Source organism: Ranitomeya imitator, chromosome 6 (genome assembly GCF_032444005.1).
Source record: "Ranitomeya imitator isolate aRanImi1 chromosome 6, aRanImi1.pri, whole genome shotgun sequence".
NCBI classification, from domain to species: domain Eukaryota; kingdom Metazoa; phylum Chordata; class Amphibia; order Anura; family Dendrobatidae; genus Ranitomeya; species Ranitomeya imitator.
Window position 1 is genome coordinate 468,362,949 of NC_091287.1, and position 21,415 is coordinate 468,384,363.

At 48.2% G+C, this 21,415-nt stretch overlaps 1 protein-coding gene across 1 annotated transcript in view; it reads left to right on the forward strand.

Moving 5' to 3' along the window:
• The first annotated feature begins 4,744 nt into the window (after positions 1-4,744).
• Positions 4,745-21,415, forward strand: part of ZC2HC1A (zinc finger C2HC-type containing 1A) — a 95,036-nt gene continuing 78,365 nt past the window's right edge. The window contains exon 1 of the mRNA XM_069731512.1: positions 4,745-4,913. Coding sequence (XP_069587613.1) covers positions 4,898-4,913 — 16 coding nt within the window. The 5' untranslated portion in view covers positions 4,745-4,897. The remainder of the gene's footprint in view (positions 4,914-21,415) is intronic.

Below are 21,415 nucleotides of genomic sequence, written 5' to 3' on the forward strand. Positions count from 1 at the left end.
AAATGATAATTTTTTCATATTTCAGTGTTTTTTATATTTACATAGATGAGTATACATCTTCAAACAAATATATGGCACAAGTTGATATGACAGTTATAAAAATAATTATTTTTCACTTGGGTTTTTACAAATTAATTTTTTCATAAAATAATATTTTTTGATATTAAGGGGGAAATGTGTTTTTGATCCTGATCACATCATCACATTTCATCAATACCTCTTCTTCACACATTTTAATAAAGAAGGAATATTAATAAGGTATTATTGGGTACAATAACAATAAATATTATAAATATCATTTTTTTCTCTTATGAAGGGTATTATATGCAAAGTTGCATAATTTCAATATTTTGGTGTTCCAAGGTTATGACAACATCTACATGAGGAAGTATTAAGGGAGTGTGTTGCTGAAACATAATCTCAGCATTTGTCATCAACATATAAAGGCCTTATTTTTATTTTTATTTTTTATTCTCATTTTTATTTTTCTATTTTTCATTTTTATTTTTTTATCTCAAGAAAAAATCAATATTTAATAGAGTAATGTCTACAAGCATATTGCTTTATCAAATATAGTGATCATATGGTTTCATTATATAAGAAATGTTTCAATTCCTGAGTTAAATACAACAATTCTTTCACTCATTCATTCATTTATTCATATATATATTCTTATTTTGGTTCATGGCTATACATACTTACATATTATTGATTGCTATGGTACGCTGTGATATTATAAGTTAGGGAAATTACCAGATTTGGTATAGAATAGGGAATGAAGACTTCAATCAAGATACCGGAGATACGTTAATAAAGACTTTTCATTTTTCTAAATTCAATTGATTCTTAAAAGTTGCAAGAAGAAAAGCCGTTATCCAGAAGTTCCACAAGGTAACAATGCTATGATTTCTGAGTAATAATAGACTGTGTCAAATACAATTCATGTCACAACTACAGCATCCATCACTGACAACTGAGTACAGTATCAAAGATGAACTGTGTTATTACGTTCTTATCACGATCCAGTGGTTTCCTATCACCTATAAGACTTCCATGAAAGCTGGTGAACATTCAGGTAATTGTCAGGACGCTACAACCCTGACATGTGTCCTGTGCACTAAGGACTGGTTATGGTGCTATGTTTGGCAAGGAAGAGTCAATGTAACCCTTGCTGTGCTGACCAAAGACGTCACACCTGTCCCAAGACCAGTGCGGACGATATGAGGATTCCAGATGATTTCCAAGGCGAGCCAATGTAAGTCCAGGTCTCTAAAGGTGACACTGCACAGATATTAAAGCTACATTTCATCTATGGACTTTGTTTTCTTATCAACATTTGATTTTATGGACTTTGATTGACACATGACACACGGTCTCTACATATCTACATGCTATCATCCTATTTCAAAAGACTTATAATAAAGATTGTTTAAAAGAACCAAGAAGACATCAATATGAAGACCAGATGACATCAGACCTGAGATGCTTCAAGTAGATATAGGGAAGTATATATATATATATTTTATATGAATATTAGTCACGGCCTACCATAACATGAATTTATATATCATTATATTATTGAGAACATATAACATTATTATTGATATTATTTATTACATCATTTTGCCAAAGAAGATCTTATTATTATTTTAATTTGAGGGTTCCAATCAATGTCTGTCACCCTCAAAAGGGGGAATTGTTAAATATTAATTATTCTTATTTTTATTCTGTACCGAGCACATGGTTTCTTGCTGACATTATCCAAAGCTATTTCTGTGTATGTAGCTCAGAGTATAAGTTAACGCCATATACAGGGAACACGTGATCAGTGTTGAGCATATATAAACGTCTCTTAGGAGGGGGTGGGGGGCTTTTTGTCACGTGGGACGGTCACCTCCCTTCCTTCACCATCATTCTCCATGGACATGGGACAAGACACGAGGAACAACAGCTGTTAGCTACTCCATGCTATGATGACTTCAGACTTCACACAGACAGATGACTTTTACCATTCAGGACCCTGGAAAGATGAGTAACAGGAGAAGCGCTGATATCTACACATGGACACTCTGTTTGTAATTGTTTCATCTACCTTTTATGTTTTTGTTGCGATGGTGGATAACTCAATAAACCACTATACTTTCGTCAGAATATCATGACATTTTTCTTTTAAGAATAACGCACCTGGTTAAGTCTTGATTAGATATTTTTGCGCAATAACGATTTTTAACAAAGTTGTCCAGCCAGAACCAGAAGTTATTCAACCCATACAGGTTCAACCAGTAAAGGAAAAAGAAGAGGAAGTGTATCACACCTGTATAGGAGACTTTCCCAAAACCCTACTAACATACCATGGTGCAGTAGTGGTTCCCATGGTGGCCTTTTACCCAACACCGAACCCAATACCAGAAGTCCCAAGACAGGAAGAGGCTGACCCCGTACTACAGGAGGTTCCAGGCCAGGAAGAACAGATTCCTGGTCAGAGTAATCCCATTCACGGTGGACTTGCCAACTCCATAGTCATGGAATTATCTTTAGCAGAGCAGGCAGATACTACATCCGCAGTAGACAGTAGTACACCACATGAAGAGACACCGCTATTACATAGATCACAGCGTAGTACCCAGGGTCAATTACCGGCCAGGTATGCAGATTACCAACTATAAAGCTCATAATGTGAATTGTATATATGTTATGCCGTATATAGTTAAACAGAAAATGTAGTATAGTCATTGTTATCAGTCTGCAACGTTTAAGCCCAGTGCCTACAGAGACTTGTCTGTATGAACTTCTTGCATATTCTTGAACTTGTTATCAGCCCAGAGGCACTAAATCAAAGCTCCGGAAAGACTGCTTTTTGAACTTTGCTTTTTGAACTTACTTTAGACTTTATATTGATAACGCCGTTGGAAAAATGGAACTAAATTCCTGGACACAAAGTGCAGTGCCTTTCCTAGTACCTTCAAGCATAGAACTGTATTAATGGAAGCTATTTGAAGTGACTTTTTACAGAACTCTATTTTTGTTTCCTTGAGTGGTTTTTGTAACTTTTCATTTTTAAGACTCTGTACATATTAATTGTTATTTCAAAATGTTATTGTCCCACAGTCCCGGAGTACTGTTCTTAACTAAGGGGGAATGTGGCACCCCTAGGGGTATTTGCCACAAAAATAGTTACTGACAGTAAATACAAATACTAAAATAGCAAGACTGCACTACCACCTCCGGCCAGAAGGGGGAGCTCCAGAGACTCTCCTTGATCCATTCTGGTCTGAGAGAAGAAATGGCAGTTGGGCTAAGGAGCTGATAGTGAGAGGTCATACAGTTGAATTTCTAACAGCCCTGTGACTGTTTCCAGGCCTAAATCACCGGCCTGAGGAGAAGAGGGATAGAGAAAAAGGACATTGTGAGAACCGGGTAGCATTAATCACTACCCAGAACAGGCGCAAAGACGGATACCGGATCCGTGGCTGTATTCATTATATATAATACAGCAACCGGAAAAACGTGAGGTGATATCAGCTTCACTAGGGCCGGACGCAGCAACAGACACAGAGTTCAGCGGTACTCCCAGAGGGGGTAAGCCGATAAAAGGACTCGGGTTGCCCGTCGAACCAGGACCCGGAGGGGACAGATTGGGCCGGCAGCCAGTTCACATACAGCAGCAGGGCCACACAGAAATTGCGCACAATAAGAGGCGAAGACCCCGGCAGGGTCAAAGTAACTCAGAGTTCCCATACAGACTCCGGTGACAGGACTGGTTGTAAATCCTTTTATGTTAAAGTAAACTGGTTAAACGTTTCAGTGCCTCAGTCTTTCATTTGGACAATAGCCATCTATCCAGGATCGGGATCGTCACCGCTGGGAGAACCTGCTGCTGATCAAGTAAGTGCCTGTCCCCTCACGATACCCCTTACACTGTGCATTGCCTGAGGCCACAGCACCGGGTCAAGCCACCCGTGACATCCCCCTCAAGAGACAGACCCCATTGGTCCGGTGCTGGGTACCCCGGTCTCCTGGGCGTCACAATAATAATGGACAAATCGGGGCTAAAAACCTCCAGAGAAAGAGACGTGGGCAAAGCGTCTACTGCTGGGGATCGCGCCGAGCTGCCCTGCGGGAGACCAGCTGTGGGCAGCGATCAGAGCCCGATCACCAAGGACACGTGCAGCACACGGAGACCACAGTGCCTGGATCACGGAGCCCCGCCTACCCACAGCGCGCAACCCCGGCTCCTCCCACAGTGCGCAGCCCCGCCTACCCACAGCGCGCAACCCCGGCTCCTCCCACAGTGCGCAGCCCCGCCTACCCACAGCGCGCAGCCCCGCCTTCCCACAGCGCGCAGCCACGGCTCCTCCCACAGCGCACAGCCCCGGCTCCTCCCACAGCGTGCAGCCACGGCTCCTCCCACAGCGCACAGCCCCGGCTCCTCCCACAGCGCGCAGCCCCGCCTACCCACAGCGCGCAGCCCCGCCTTCCCACGGCGCGCAGCCCGGCTCCTCCCACTGTCACATTTGACAGTTACACGTGAACGGATCTCCAGCTATTGGTTGACCACGCCAAGGACTTCACAAACGTGCGGACACACCCTCAGGCTCTAATTGGAAGTCGCCCAGCGGCTGAGACTCCGCCCCCCGCACGGGCCGACACTCGGTGTAACATTGTTCGCGTGCATGTAGATTAGGTTATGTGACCACGCCCCCGTCAGTTAGATTACCCCCCTTTTCAGATTTCTGACGTCTCCTCCCGATCTGACACGCCCACTGTTGTGTGCTCGCTGCTTGGTGACACGGTCTCCTTCAGCCAATTACCGTCCTCGTTCCCGGGGAGCCGGGCGTGCCTCTGTTACCGTGGTAGCCGGAGAGTGCGGCGGAGCGACACATCTAGTGGGGTCACTATGGAGGATGTGGAAGGTGAGGAGGGGCTCCGGGGGGCTCTAGCTGTCAGCGGCGGAGGAAGGGTCACCCCGGGCTCACGGCAGCGGGTCGGGGCTAATCCGGGAGCTCTGCAGGCTGGCGGCACAGATGGCCGAGGATGCTCGGTAATCCCTCAAGAAGCCGCACTGGGCCTGCGCCGCGGACCACATCTGCCACTGGCGGATACCGGCACAGGGCGGCACTGATTGCTGCGGGCGCCCGGGGCTGCGCTACAGCTGACGGTGCACGTGCCAGTGACCCTGGGGAATGGCTACATTATGCCAATGTCTGCTGTGTGCCAGTCTCTGCTGTGTGCCAGTGTCTGCTGTGTGCCAGTGTCTGCTGTGTGCCAGTGTCTGCTGTGTGCCAGTGTCTGCTGTGTGCCAGCCGTGCCAGTCTCTGCTGTGTGCCAGTGTCTGCTGTGTGCAAGCCGTGCCAGTCTCTGCTGTGTGCCAGTCTCTGCTGTGTGCCAGTGTCTGCTGTGTGCCAGTCTCTGCTGTGTGCAAGCCGTGCCAGTCTCTGCTGTGTGCCAGTGTCTGCTGTGTGCCAGTGTCTGCTGTGTGCCAGTGTCTGCTGTGTGCCAGTGTCTGCTGTGTGCCAGTGTCTGCTGTGTGCAAGCCGTGCCAGTCTCTGCTGTGTGCCAGTGTCTGCTGTGTGCCAGTCTCTGCTGTGTGCAAGCCGTGCCAGTCTCTGCTGTGTGCCAGTCTCTGCTGTGTGCCAGTGTCTGCTGTGTGCCAGTCTCTGCTGTGTGCAAGCCGTGCCAGTCTCTGCTGTGTGCCAGTGTCTGCTGTGTGCCAGTGTCTGCTGTGTGCCAGTGTCTGCTGTGTGCCAGTGTCTGCTGTGTGCAAGCCGTGCCAGTCTCTGCTGTGTGCCAGTCTCTGCTGTGTGCCAGTGTCTGCTGTGTGCCAGTCTCTGCTGTATGCAAGCCGTGCCAGTCTCTGCTGTGTGCCAGTCTCTGCTGTATGCAAGCCGTGCCAGTCTCTGCTGTATGCAAGCCGTGCCAGTCTCTGCTGTGTGCCAGTCTCTGCTGTGTGCCAGCCGTGCCAGTCTCTGCTGTGTGCAAGCCGTGCCAGTCTCTGCTGTATGCAAGCCGTGCCAGTCTCTGCTGTGTGCCAGTGTCTGCTGTGTGCCAGTGTCTGCTGTGTGCCAGTGTCTGCTGTGTGCCAGTGTCTGCTGTGTGCCAGCCGTGCCAGTCTCTGCTGTGTGCCAGTCTCTGCTGTGTGCCAGTCTCTGCTGTGTGCCAGTCTCTGCTGTGTGCAAGCCGTGCCAGTCTCTGCTGTGTGCAAGCCGTGCCAGTCTCTGCTGTGTGCAAGCCGTGCCAGTCTCTGCTGTGTGCCAGTCTCTGCTGTATGCAAGCCGTGCCAGTCTCTGCTGTGTGCCAGTCTCTGCTGTGTGCAAGCCGTGCCAGTCTCTGCTGTATGCAAGCCGTGCCAGTCTCTGCTGTGTGCCAGTCTCTGCTGTGTGCAAGCCGTGCCAGTCTCTGCTGTGTGCCAGTCTCTGCTGTGTGCAAGCCGTGCCAGTCTCTGCTGTGCCAGTCTCTGCTGTGTGCAAGCCGTGCCAGTCTCTGCTGTGTGCCAGTCTCTGCTGTGTGCAAGCCGTGCCAGTCTCTGCTGTATGCAAGCCGTGCCAGTCTCTGCTGTGTGCCAGTCTCTGCTGTGTGCAAGCCGTGCCAGTCTCTGCTGTGTGCCAGTCTCTGCTGTGTGCCAGTCTCTGCTGTGTGCCAGCCGTGCCAGTCTCTGCTGTGTGCCAGCCGTGCCAGTCTCTGCTGTATGCAAGCCGTGCCAGTCTCTGCTGTATGCAAGCCGTGCCAGTCTCTGCTGTGTGCCAGTCTCTGCTGTGTGCCAGCCGTGCCAGTCTCTGCTGTGTGCCAGTCTCTGCTGTGTGCAAGCCGTGCCAGTCTCTGCTGTATGCAAGCCGTGCCAGTCTCTGCTGTGTGCCAGTCTCTGCTGTGTGCCAGCCGTGCCAGTCTCTGCTGTGTGCCAGTCTCTGCTGTGTGCCAGTCTCTGCTGTGTGCAAGCCGTGCCAGTCTGTGCTGTGTGCAACTCTGCAGTGTGCCAGTCTCTGCTGTGTGCCAGCCGTGCCAGTCTCTGCTGTGTGCCAGCCGTGCCAGTCTCTGCTGTGTGCCAGTCTCTGCTGTGTGCCAGTCTCTGCTGTGTGCCAGTCTCTGCTGTGTGCCAGCCGTGCCAGTTTCTGCTGTGTGCCAACCTCTGCCAATGACCATTGCAGCTGTGATCATACATGTGCAGGATGATTGTGCCTATACTCAGGGTCTTAGGGGGCTCCCAGTTGCAGGGGCTGGGCCCAACACTGTAGTAATGTTGCCCCTCGAGTGCCCATTTTAGAATGTATTTTTGTGTCGTTAAACAGTCATGCAGCCCCTCTAGCTGTAATAATGCCCCTTTGTACGTTCCCCACAATATGAATAAATAAGGTTTATACTGACATAATCCCTGTGACAGATTCCTCCCAGCACACAGAGCCGGCGGGCATCGGGGGCACAGTGACGTCACCGCTCTGCCTGCGCTGGATGCTGAATTCTGTGGCCTGTAGTGAATTGTCCTGAGCTGTGATACCGCACACCACCTGTACACAGACGTGGCGCTGTTCTGTGGAGGAGAGGTGCCGACGCTCTCTCGAGTCCTGGACAATCCCTTTAAATGCTGTAAAGATACTGATCTTCTTAGCAGCATCTTAGGATGTGTCCAGAAATAGTAGATTTTTATATCCTCGGCATGCGGATGAGGTTTGTGCACGTTTTTATAATCCGCAGCAGATTTTCCATGCACAAAACCACATCTGCATTTCTGTTCGGTGTGGCCGCTGCCTGCCAAATTGTGGCACTTTCCATCCTTACAAATATATTATTACTCCCCAGTGCAGGAGTCCTGCTGGGAGCTGCATCAGAGCCCCCTGTATGGATGTGACAACCCCCCCGACCATCAGATGGTGCGGTAATCGTAGCCCTTACTGGTGACCAGCAGCAGCCAGGAGGACAGCTGAGAATCTGCTGTGGAGGTCACCTCTGCTGCCGAATCCCAATCCTCTCCTTCATGTAAGAACTGTTGGAGGAACATATCGCAATAGGGTTTTATCCGAGATTAAGCCGACAATGCGAGGTAAAAGCACTCACCAGACGCAGCTTAGGAAAAGGACTGGAGAGATTCACTGCCGTAGATCCACGAGGGACCGGCCGAATACAATGTAGGAGAACGTGGTCAAATTCTGCGCTGCTGAATCATGTAGTCCAAAGGTATTATTAAAAGTGGTCTTTATACAACGCGTTTCTGAGTTTCAAAGAACTCCGTCATCAGGAAATGCCACATAAGAACGATGAAGTTCTTTGAAACTCAGAAATGCGTTGTATAAAGACCACTTTTTATAATACCTTTGGACAACATGATTCAGCAGCGCAGAATTTGACCACGTTCTCCTACATTGAATCATCTCTTTTGTCAATGCTGGGGGTGTAGTCACCATTCCTCCTTTATGTCTATGCTGGGGGTGTATATAGATAAAAAGAACCCGGCACTCAACTTTAAGTCAAACTTGTGATTTTTATTTTGTAGTACGTAAAACGTTTCGGCCTAGTCTGGCCTTCGTCAGTTACTACAGTGTTGTAAAGAAAATAAATAGTGAGTACATACATGGCTACATCTGTACATACATCAGAGAATACATGCGGTGTATGATACATCAACAAACAAAAAAACAAGAAAACAGAATAAACAGAAGAACAAAAAACAGAAGTATATACAGAGTATCCTATGGTCCTGGTATGATAATCTTAGAAATCCACCATAAGAGGAATCAACTAGTATATCCCGGCCCTCCCTAGTGGTGAAAAAATGTGAGAAACATGGTGCTACTATGCGTACCGTACTGAGAGGTGTCTGGATAAATGGAGGAGTGCTTCTATGAGCGTAATGAGCTCCAGGGAGATCCCTGGGGAGGGAGAAAGGGAGAATAAGCCCATAATAGGAGCTACCATCTATATGCTGAAGTGGGACAGTGACAGTGTTATGTGCGGTCCCTGTCGGTGCTAATACCTTGAACAATGTAAGTCCCTGGGCAGAGCCGCGACTGCAGACGATACTGCAGGCTGTGGAGGGAACAAGGGTGAATGTCAGGATACTGAACACGAGGCTGCAGGCTGAATCGCCCGGTGGTATGCCATGCTGGGAGGAGGCAGAGTCCCTGCAAGCGGTAGTAGTGGGGAGCGAGTTACCTGGATAGGAGATGGGTCAGGACGCGGTGTCCACCGCTGTCGGATGAGCATGCCCGAGTGAGGAAACGCCAGTGCGGCGTTCCTTATGTGCGCGCTGGTCCTACCGGATGTGATGTACCGGAAGTGACCGCGTATGTTTCCCCGTGATTGACAGAGGAAAACCAGCCAATCCTGTGGCTCTCTAGTAGGGAGGCGGGACAAAAGCCAAGTGTGCACTGTGAGATGGAGCCGATAGACAGCCTCAGATGGTACGGAAACAGTGATAGTAGCGCTGGGAAGGTGAAGGTGGTGGTTATTCATAACATATCCACTTGTGACCCCGTGGAGAGGTGGAAGAGTCCTGGTGATTCAATAAAGGCGACTCTAGGAAGATAAATAAATATGTTAGAGACATAGATCTGCTTGGAACATAAATATGAAAAGTAGACATTTAGTAACTAGATCATAATGTGTACAAGTAGACATTTAGTAACTAGATCATAATGTGTACAATCAGCATCTCGGAGTGCTAAGTTGTAGGAGCCCATAATGATGAGACCCGTAGATAAATTCTAAGATTACTATCCACCACAGGGACCCACAAACAACAAATTGACTTAGTTGTGGATTTACTCACATTGGTTCTTGACTCTAATCATTTTCTGTTCCAGGACCAATACTACCTACAGATACGGGGGACCGCGATGGGCTCCAACGTAGCGCCCCCGTACGCTAACTGCTATATGGCAGATTTCGAAGAGACCATCATCTATTCCGACTCTCGCTTCCAGGATAATGTCCTACTCTGGAAGCGTTACATAGATGATATTTTTTGCGTATGGGGAGGCTCGTTGGAGTCCTTCCGGTCTTTTGTGGATTTCCTTAATACCGCATGGCCTGGTATCTCTTTCACAATGGCTCATGACCAACACAGAATGAATTTTCTGGACACTGTGGTCATCAAAGATAACACTGGCAAGTTGAGCACCGATATCCACATAAAGAACACCGACCGAAATAGCCTGCTGCATTTTGAAAGTCTACACCCCAGAGCCATCAAAAAAGCGATCCCTAGATCTCAAATTCAGCGGGTAACACGTATAGTCACGGATAACGAACTACGGACACTACGAGTGTCTGAGATGGAAGCCAAGTTTCTGGCACGCGGCTACCCCCACTCGGTCCTCCAAGAATCCCGGACACCTAGCCTTAATAGCAGACCAAAGTCCCATAAGCGTATACCATTTGTTCACTCTTTCCATCCGTTTTCGTATATTCTCCACAGTAACATTCGCAAACACTGGCATCTACTTACAACTGCCCACCCAAACATCCCGGAGTTTAGAGAACCCTTTCTCCCATGTTTTAGGAGACCCCGCAACCTAAGGGACACACTCGTAAGAGCTGATGTAGGTCCAGACAAAAAAGCACCCATCCAACGGTTCCTCCAGAACCCACGTCTCGGGACCTTCCCTTGTCTCCACTGCACCCAATGCAGCAATGTACTTAAGGGTAGCTCATTCCACCATCCACGATCTGGTAGATCGTTTCCCATTAAGAACTACTTCAATTGTGATTCATCATATGTGGTCTACCTCATTAAATGCCCCTGTGGCATGCTGTATGTTGGCGAGACAACCCGACCTATCCGGGAACGCATCTCTAAGCATAAATCCACGATCAGATGCGGCAACACACTCTTACCCATCCCACACCATTTTATATCGCAAGGTCATAACATTTCTCAACTTTTGTTTCAGGTAATAGAGCAGGTCTCAGCACCCAGACGGGGGGGAGACAGATTAGCCTCCCTAAAACACAGGGAGGCTTTCTGGAATCATACCCTCGATACCCTGCACCCTAAAGGTCTCAACAGGGATTATGACCTTGTCTCCTTCACCTAATTGACATGTGCCAATCTTAGAATTTATCTACGGGTCTCATCATTATGGGCTCCTACAACTTAGCACTCCGAGATGCTGATTGTACACATTATGATCTAGTTACTAAATGTCTACTTGTACACATTATGATCTAGTTACTAAATGTCTACTTTTCATATTTATGTTCCAAGCAGATCTATGTCTCTAACATATTTATTTATCTTCCTAGAGTCGCTTTTATTGAATCACCAGGACTCTTCCACCTCTCCACGGGGTCACAAGTGGATATGTTATGAATAACCACCACCTTCACCTTCCCAGCGCTACTATCACTGTTTCCGTACCATCTGAGGCTGTCTATCGGCTCCATCTCACAGTGCACACTTGGCTTTTGTCCCGCCTCCCTACTAGAGAGCCACAGGATTGGCTGGTTTTCCTCTGTCAATCACGGGGAAACATACGCGGTCACTTCCGGTACATCACATCCGGTAGGACCAGCGCGCACATAAGGAACGCCGCACTGGCGTTTCCTCACTCGGGCATGCTCATCCGACAGCGGTGGACACCGCGTCCTGACCCATCTCCTATCCAGGTAACTCGCTCCCCACTACTACCGCTTGCAGGGACTCTGCCTCCTCCCAGCATGGCATACCACCGGGCGATTCAGCCTGCAGCCTCGTGTTCAGTATCCTGACATTCACCCTTGTTCCCTCCACAGCCTGCAGTATCGTCTGCAGTCGCGGCTCTGCCCAGGGACTTACATTGTTCAAGGTATTAGCACCGACAGGGACCGCACATAACACTGTCACTGTCCCACTTCAGCATATAGATGGTAGCTCCTATTATGGGCTTATTCTCCCTTTCTCCCTCCCCAGGGATCTCCCTGGAGCTCATTACGCTCATAGAAGCACTCCTCCATTTATCCAGACACCTCTCAGTACGGTACGCATAGTAGCACCATGTTTCTCACATTTTTTCACCACTAGGGAGGGCCGGGATATACTAGTTGATTCCTCTTATGGTGGATTTCTAAGATTATCATACCAGGACCATAGGATACTCTGTATATACTTCTGTTTTTTGTTCTTCTGTTTATTCTGTTTTCTTGTTTTTTTGTTTGTTGATGTATCATACACCGCATGTATTCTCTGATGTATGTACAGATGTAGCCATGTATGTACTCACTATTTATTTTCTTTACAACACTGTAGTAACTGACGAAGGCCAGACTAGGCCGAAACGTTTTACGTACTACAAAATAAAAATCACAAGTTTGACTTAAAGTTGAGTGCCGGGTTCTTTTTATCTATATGCACACGGTTTGGGAACCTACCCGAGCACCTGAGTAGCAGTGCCCACGTCTTTTCACTCACTATGCTGGGGGTGTAGTCACCATTCCTCCTTTATATCACCGGTGGAGGTGTCACCATTCCTCATTTACCTCACTGCTGGAGGTGTAGTCACCATTCCTCCTTTATGTCACTGCTGGGGGTGTAGTCACCATTCCTCCTTTATATCACTGGTGGGGGGGTGTAGTCACCATTCCTCCTTTATCTCACTGCTGGTGGTGTAGTCACCATTCCTCCTTTATGTCAATGCTGGGGGTGTAGTCACCATTCCTCCTTTATATCAACGGTGGGGGGGTATAGTCACCATTCCTCCTTTATGTCACTGCTGGGGGTGTAGTCACCATTCCTCCTTTATGTCACTGCTGGGGGTGTAGTCACCATTCCTCCTTTATGTCACTGCTGGGGGTGTAGTCACCATTCCTCCTTTATGTCACTGCTGGGGGTGTAGTCACCATTCCTCCTTTATCTCACTGCTGGTGGTGTAGTCACCATTCCTCCTTTATGTCAATGCTGGTGGTGTAGTCACCATTCCTCCTTTATGTCAATGCTGGTGGTGTAGTCACCATTCCTCCTTTATATCAACGGTGGGGGGGTATAGTCACCATTCCTCCTTTATGTCACTGGTGGGGGTGTAGTCACCATTCCTCCTTTATGTCACCGGTGGAAGGTGTAGTCACCATTCCTCCTTTATGTCTATGCTGGGGGTGTAGTCACCATTCCTCCTTTATCTCACTGCTGGGGGTGTAGTCACCATTCCTCCTTTATGTCACTGGTGGGAGGTGTAGTCACCATTCCTCCTTTATGTCACTGTTGGGGGTGTTGTCACCATTCCTCCTTTATCTCACTGCTGGTGGTGTAGTCACCATTCCTCCTTTATGTCAATGCTGGGGGTGTAGTCACCATTCCTCCTTTATATCAACGGTGGGGGGGTATAGTCACCATTCCTCCTTTATGTCACTGCTGGGGGTGTAGTCACCATTCCTCCTTTATGTCACTGCTGGGGGTGTAGTCACCATTCCTCCTTTATGTCACTGCTGGGGGTGTAGTCACCATTCCTCCTTTATGTCACTGCTGGGGGTGTAGTCACCATTCCTCCTTTATCTCACTGCTGGTGGTGTAGTCACCATTCCTCCTTTATATCAACGGTGGGGGGGTATAGTCACCATTCCTCCTTTATGTCACCGGTGGGGGTGTAGTCACCATTCCTCCTTTATGTCACCGGTGGAAGGTGTAGTCACCATTCCTCCTTTATGTCTATGCTGGGGGTGTAGTCACCATTCCTCCTTTATCTCACTGCTGGGGGTGTAGTCACCATTCCTCCTTTATGTCACTGGTGGGAGGTGTAGTCACCATTCCTCCTTTATGTCACTGGTGGAGGTGTAGTCACCATTCCTCCTTTATGTCACTGGTGGGAGTGTAGTCGCCATTCCTCCTTTATGTCACTGCTGAGGGCGTAGTCACCATTCCTCCTTTATATCACTGCTGGGGGTGTAGTCACCATTCCTCCTTTATCTCACTGCTGGGGGTGTAGCCACCATTCCTCCTTTATCTCACTGTTGGGGGTGTAGTCACCATTCCTCCTTTATATCACTGCTGGGGGTGTAGTCACCATTCCTCCTTTATGTCACTGTTGGGGGTGTAGTCACCATTCCTCCTTTATGTCACTGTGTAGTCACCATTCCTCCTTTATATCACTGGTGGGGTGTAGTCACCATTCCTCCTTTATGTCACTGCTGGGGGTGTAGTCACCATTCCTTTGTTATGTCACTTCATCAGGAAATACCACATAAGAACGATGAAGTTCTTTGAAACTCAGAAACGCGTTGTATAAAGACCACTTTTAATAATACCTTTGAACTACATGATTCAGCAGCGCAGAATTTGACCACGTTCTCCTACATTGAATCATCTCTTTTGTCAATGGTGGGGGTGTAGTCACCATTCCTCCTTTATATCACCGGTGAGGGGGTGAAGTCACCATTCCTCCTTTATATCACTGCTGGGGGTGTAGTCACCATTCCTCCTTTATGTCACTGGTGGAAGGTGTAGTCAGCATTCCTCCTTTATGTCACTGCTGGGGGGTGTAGTCACCATTCCTCCTTTATATCACTGCTGGGGGTGTAGTCACCATTCCTCCTTTATATTACTGCTGGGGGTGTAGTCAGCATTCCTCCTTTATGTCACTGCTGGGGGGTGTAGTCACCATTCCTCCTTTATATCACTGCTGGGGGTGTAGTCACCATTCCTCCTTTATCTCACTGGTGGGGGGGTGTAGTCACCATTGCTACTTTATGTCACTGGTGGAGGTGTAGTCACCATTCCTCCTTTATGTCACTGTTGGGGGTGTAGTCACCATTCCTCCTTTATGTCACTGGTGGGAGTGTAGTCGCCATTCCTCCTTTATGTCACTGCTGGGGGTGTAGTCACCATTCCTCCTTTATGTCACTGGTGGGAGTGTAGTCGCCATTCCTCCTTTATCTCACTGCTGGGGGTGTAGTCACCATTCCTCCTTTATATCACTGCTGGGGGTGTAGTCACCATTCCTCCTTTATATTACTGCTGGGGGTGTAGTCAACATTCCTCCTTTATATCACTGCTGGGGGTGTAGTCACCATTCCTCCTTTATCTCACTGGTGGGGGGGTGTAGTCACCATTGCTACTTTATGTCACTGGTGGAGGTGTAGTCACCATTCCTCCTTTATGTCACTGTTGGGGGTGTAGTCACCATTCCTCCTTTATGTCACTGGTGGGAGTGTAGTCGCCATTCCTCCTTTATGTCACTGCTGGGGGTGTAGTCACCATTCCTCCTTTATGTCACTGGTGGGAGTGTAGTCGCCATTCCTCCTTTATCTCACTGCTGGGGGTGTAGTCACCATTCCTCCTTGATGTCACTGCTGGGGGTGTAGTCACCATTCCTCCTTTATGTCACTGGTGGGGTGTAGTCACCATTCCTCCTTTATATCACTGGTGGGGGGGTGTAGTCACCATTCCTCCTTTATCTGACTGCTGGGGGTGTAGTCACCATTCCTCCTTTTTATCACTGCTGGGGGGTGTAGTCACCATTCCTCCTTTATATCACTGCTGTGGGTGTAGTCACCATTCCTCCTTTATCTCACTGCTGGGGGTGTAGTCACCATTCCTCCTTTATGTTACTGCTGGGGGTGTAGTCACCATTCCTCCTTTATATCACCGGTGGAGGTGTCACCATTCCTCATTTATCTCACTGGTGGGGGGGGGGTGTAGTCACCATTGCTACTTTATGTCACTGGTGGAGGTGTAGTCACCATTCCTCCTTTATGTCACTGCTGGGAGTGTAGTCACCATTCCTCCTTTATCTCACTGCTGGGGGTGTAGTCACCATTCCTCCTTTATCTCACTTGTGGGGGTGTAGTTACCATTCCTCCTTTATGTCACTGGTGGGGGTGTAGTTACCATTCCTCCTTTATATCACCGGTGGGGGGGTGTAGTCACCATTCCTCCTTTATATCACTGCTGGGGGTGTAGTCACCATTCCTCCTTTATCTCACTGCTGGGGGTGTAGTCACCATTCCTCCTTTATGTCACTGGTGGAAGGTGTAGTCAGCATTCCTCCTTTATGTCACTGCTGGGGGGTGTAGTCACCATTCCTCCTTTATATCACTGCTGGGGGTGTAGTCACCATTCCTCCTTTATATCACTGCTGGGGGTGTAGTCACCATTCCTCCTTTATCTCACTGCTGGGGGTGTAGTCACCATTCCTCCTTTATGTCACTGCTGGGGGTGTAGTCACCATTCCTTTGTTATGTCACTTCATCAGGAAATACCACATAAGAACGATGAAGTTCTTTGAAACTCAGAAACTCGTTGTATAAAGACCACTTTTTATAATACCTTTGGACTACATGATTCAGCAGCGCAGAATTTGACCACGTTCTCCTACATTGAATCATCTCTTTTGTCAATGGTGGGGGTGTAGTCACCATTCCTCATTTGTCTCACTGGTGGGGGGGGGGTGTAGTCACCATTCCTCCTTTATCTCACTGCTGGGGGTGTAGTCACCATTCCTCCTTTATGTCACTGCTGGGGGTGTAGTCACCATTCCTCCTTTATGTTACTGCTGGGGGTATAGTCACCAATCCTCCTTTATATCACCGGTGGAGGTGTCACCATTCCTCATTTATCTCACTGGTGGGGGGGTGTAGTCACCATTGCTACTTTATGTCACTGGTGGAGGTGTAGTCACCATTCCTCCTTTATGTCACTGTTGGGGGTGTAGTCACCATTCCTCCTTTATGTCACTGGTGGGAGTGTAGTCGCCATTCCTCCTTTATGTCACTGCTGGGGGTGTAGTCACCATTCCTCCTTTATGTCACTGCTGGGGGTGTAGTCACCATTCCTCCTTTATATCACTGGTGGGGTGTAGTCACCATTCCTCCTTTATATCACTGCTGGTGGTGTAGTCACCAATCCTCCTTTATGTCAATGCTGGGGGTGTAGTCACCATTCCTCCTTTATGTCACTGCTGGGGGTGCAGCCACCATTCCTCCTTTCTCACTGCTGGGGGTGTAGTCACCATTCCTCCTTTCTCACTGCTGGGGGTGTAGTCACCATTCCTCCTTTATATCACCGGTGGGGGGGTGTAGTCACCATTCCTCCTTTCTCACTGCTGGGGGTGTAGTCACCATTCCTCCTTTCTCACTGCTGGGGGTGTAGTCACCATTCCTCCTTTATGTCACTGCTGGGGGTGTAGTCACCATTCCTCCTTTATGTCACTGCTGGGGGTGCAGCCACCATTCCTCCTTTATCTCACTGCTGGGGGTGTAGTCACCATTCCTCCTTTATGTCACTGCTGGGGGTGCAGCCACCATTCCTCCTTTATCTCACTGCTGGGGGTGTAGTCACCATTCCTCCTTTATGTCACTGCTGGGGGTGTAGTCACCATTCCTCCTTTATATCACTGCTGGGGGTGTAGTCACCATTCCTCCTTTATATCACTGCTGGGGGTGTAGTCACCATTCCTCCTTTATGTTTCTGCTGGGGGTGTAGTCACCATTCCTCCTTTATATCACCGGTGGAGGTGTCACCATTCCTCATTTATCTCACTGGTGGGGGGGGGTGTAGTCACCATTGCTACTTTATGTCACTGGTGGAGGTGTAGTCACCATTCCTCCTTTATGTCACTGCTGGGAGTGTAGTCACCATTCCTCCTTTATCTCACTGCTGGGGGTGTAGTCACCATTCCTCCTTTATCTCACTGCTGGGGGTGTAGTCACCATTCCTCCTTTATCTCACTGGTGGGGGTGTAGTCACCATTCCTCCTTTATGTCACTGGTGGGGGTGTAGTCACCATTCCTCCTTTATGTCACCGGTGGGGGTGTAGTCACCATTCCTCCTTTATATCACCGGTGGGGGTGTAGTCACCATTCCTCCTTTATATCACTGCTGGGGGTGTAGTCACCATTCCTCCTTTATGTCACTGGTGGAAGGTGTAGTCAGCATTCCTCCTTTATGTCACTGCTGGGGGGTGTAGTCACCATTCCTCCTTTATATCACTGCTGGGGGTGTAGTCACCATTCCTCCTTTATATCACTGCTAGGGGTGTAGTCACCATTCCTCCTTTATCTCACTGCTGGGGGTGTAGTCACCATTCCTCCTTTATGTCACTGGTGGAAGGTGTAGTCAGCATTCCTCCTTTATGTCACTGCTGGGGGGTGTAGTCACCATTCCTCCTTTATATCACTGCTGGGGGTGTAGTCACCATTCCTCCTTTATATCACTGCTGGGGATGTAGTCACCATTCCTCCTTTATCTCACTGCTGGGGGTGTAGTCACCATTCCTCCTTTATCTCACTGCTGGGGGTGTAGTCACCATTCCTCCTTTATATCACTGGTGGGGTGTAGTCACCATTCCTCCTTTATGTCACTGCTGGGGGGTGTAGTCACCATTCCTTTGTTATGTCACTTCATCAGGAAATACCACATAAGAACGATGAAGTTCTTTGAAACTCAGAAACTCGTTGTATAAAGACCACTTTTTATAATACCTTTGGACTACATGATTCAGCAGCGCAGAATTTGACCACGTTCTCCTACATTGAATCATCTCTTTTGTCAATGGTGGGGGTGTAGTCACCATTCCTCCTTTATATCACCGGTGGAGGTGTCACCATTCCTCATTAATCTCACTGGTGGGGGGGGTGTAGTCACCATTGCTACTTTATGTCACTGGTGGTAGGTGTAGTCACCTTTCCTCCTTTGTCACTGCTGGGGGTGTAGTCACCATTCCTCCTTTATCTCACTGCTGGGGGTGTAGTCGCCATTCCTCCTTTATATCACTGCTTGGGGTGTAGTCACCATTCCTCCTTTATCTCACTGCTGGGGGTGTAGTCACCATTCCTCCTTTATATCACTGGTGGGGTGTAGTCACCATTCCTCCTTTATCTCACTGGTGGGGTGTAGTCACCATTCCTCCTTTATGTCACTGCTGGGGGTGTAGTCACCATTCCTCCTTTATGTCACTGCTGGGGGTGTAGTCACCATTCCTCCTTTATATCACTGGTGGGGTGTAGTCACCATTCCTCCTTTATGTCACTGCTGGGGGGTGTAGTCACCATTCCTTTGTTATGTCACTTCATCAGGAAATACCACATAAGAACGATGAAGTTCTTTGAAACTCAGAAACGCGTTGTATAAAGACCACTTTTAATAATACCTTTGGACTACATGATTCAGCAACGCAGAATTTGACCACGTTCTCCTACATTGAATCATCTCTTTCGTCAATGGTGGGGGTGTAGTCACCATTCCTCCTTTATATCACCGGTGGAGGTGTCACCATTCCTCATTTATCTCACTGGTGGGGGGGGTGTAGTCACCATTGCTACTTTATGTCACTGGTGGTAGGTGTAGTCACCTTTCCTCCTTTGTCACTGCTGGGGGTGTAGTCACCATTCCTCCTTTATCTCACTGCTGGGGGTGTAGTCGCCATTCCTCCTTTATATCACTGCTTGGGGTGTAGTCACCATTCCTCCTTTATATCACTGCTGGGGGTGTAGTCACCATTCCTCCTTTATATCACTGGTGGGGTGTAGTCACCATTCCTCCTTTATCTCACTGGTGGGGTGTAGTCACCATTCCTCCTTTATGTCACTGCTGGGGGTGTAGTCACCATTCCTCCTTTATGTCACTGCTGGGGGGTGTAGTCACCATTCCTTTGTTATGTCACTTCATCAGGAAATACCACATAAGAATGATGAAGTTCTTTGAAACTCAGAAACGCGTTGTATAAAGACCACTTTTAATAATACCTTTGGACTACATGATTCAGCAGCGCAGAATTTGACCACGTTCTCCTACATTGAATCATCTCTTTTGTCAATGGTGGGGGTGTAGTCACCATTCCTCCTTTATATCACCGGTGGGGGGGTGTAGTCACCATTCCTCCTTTATATCACTGCTGGGGGTGTAGTCACCATTCCTCCTTTATCTCACTGCTTGGGGTGTAGTCACCATTCCTCCTTTATATCACTGCTGGGGGTGTAGTCACCATTCCTCCTTTATCTCACTGGTGGGGGTGTAGTCACCATTCCTCCTTTATGTCACTGGTGGGGGTGTAGTCACCATTCCTCCTTTATATCACCGGTGGGGGGGTGTAGTCACCATTCCTCCTTTATATCACTGCTGGGGGTGTAGTCACCATTCCTCCTTTATCTCACTGCTGGGGGTGTAGTCACCATTCCTCCTTTATGTCACTGCTGGGGGTGTAGTCACCATTCCTCCTTTATGTCACTGCTGGGGGTGCAGCCACCATTCCTCCTTTATCTCACTGCTGGGGGTGTAGTCACCATTCCTCCTTTATGTCACTGGTGGGGGTGTAGTCACCATTCCTCCTTTTTCTCACTGCTGGTGGTGTAGTCACCATTCCTCCTTTATGTCAATGCTGGGGGTGTAGTCACCATTCCTCCTTTATGTCACTGGTGGGGGTGTAGTCACCATTCCTCCTTTATGTCACTGGTGGGAGTGTAGTCACCATTCCTCCTTTATGTCACTGCTGGGGGTGTAGTCACCATTCCTCCTTTATATCACTGCTGGGGGGTGTAGTCACCATTCCTTTGTTATGTCACTTCATCAGGAAATACCACATAAGAACGATGAAGTTCTTTGAAACTCAGAAACGCGTTGTATAAAGACCACTTTTAATAATACCTTTGGACTACATGATTCAGCAGCGCAGAATTTGACCACGTTCTCCTACATTGAATCATCTCTTTTGTCAATGGTGGGGGTGTAGTCACCATTCCTCCTTTATATCACCGGTGGGGGGGTGTAGTCACCATTCCTCCTTTATGTCACTGGTGGGGGTGTAGTCACCATTCCTCCTTTATGTCACTGCTTGGGGTGTAGTCACCATTCCTCCTTTATATCACTGCTGGGGGTGTAGTCACCATTCCTCCTTTATATCACTGCTGGGGGTGTAGTCACCATTCCTCCTTTATCTCACTGCTGGGGGTGTAGTCACCATTCCTCCTTTATGTCACTGCTGGGGGTGTAGTCACCATTCCTCCTTTATATCACTGGTGGGGTGTAGTCACCATTCCTCCTTTATCTCACTGCTGGGGGTGTAGTCACCATTCCTCCTTTATCTCACTGCTGGGGGTGTAGTCACCATTCCTCCTTTATGTCACTGGTGGGGGTGTAGTCACCATTCCTCCTTTATGTCACTGGTGGGGGTGTAGTCACCATTCCTCCTTTATATCACTGGTGGGAGTGTAGTCACCATTCCTCCTTTATGTCACTGCTGGGGGTGTAGTCACCATTCCTCCTTTATATCACTGCTGGGGGGTGTAGTCACCATTCCTTTGTTATGTCACTTCATCAGGAAATACCACATAAGAACGATGAAGTTCTTTGAAACTCAGAAACGCGTTGTATAAAGACCACTTTTAATAATACCTTTGGACTACATGATTCAGCAGCGCAGAATTTGACCACGTTCTCCTACATTGAATCATCTCTTTTGTCAATGGTGGGGGTGTAGTCACCATTCCTCCTTTATATCACCGGTGGGGGGGTGTAGTCACCATT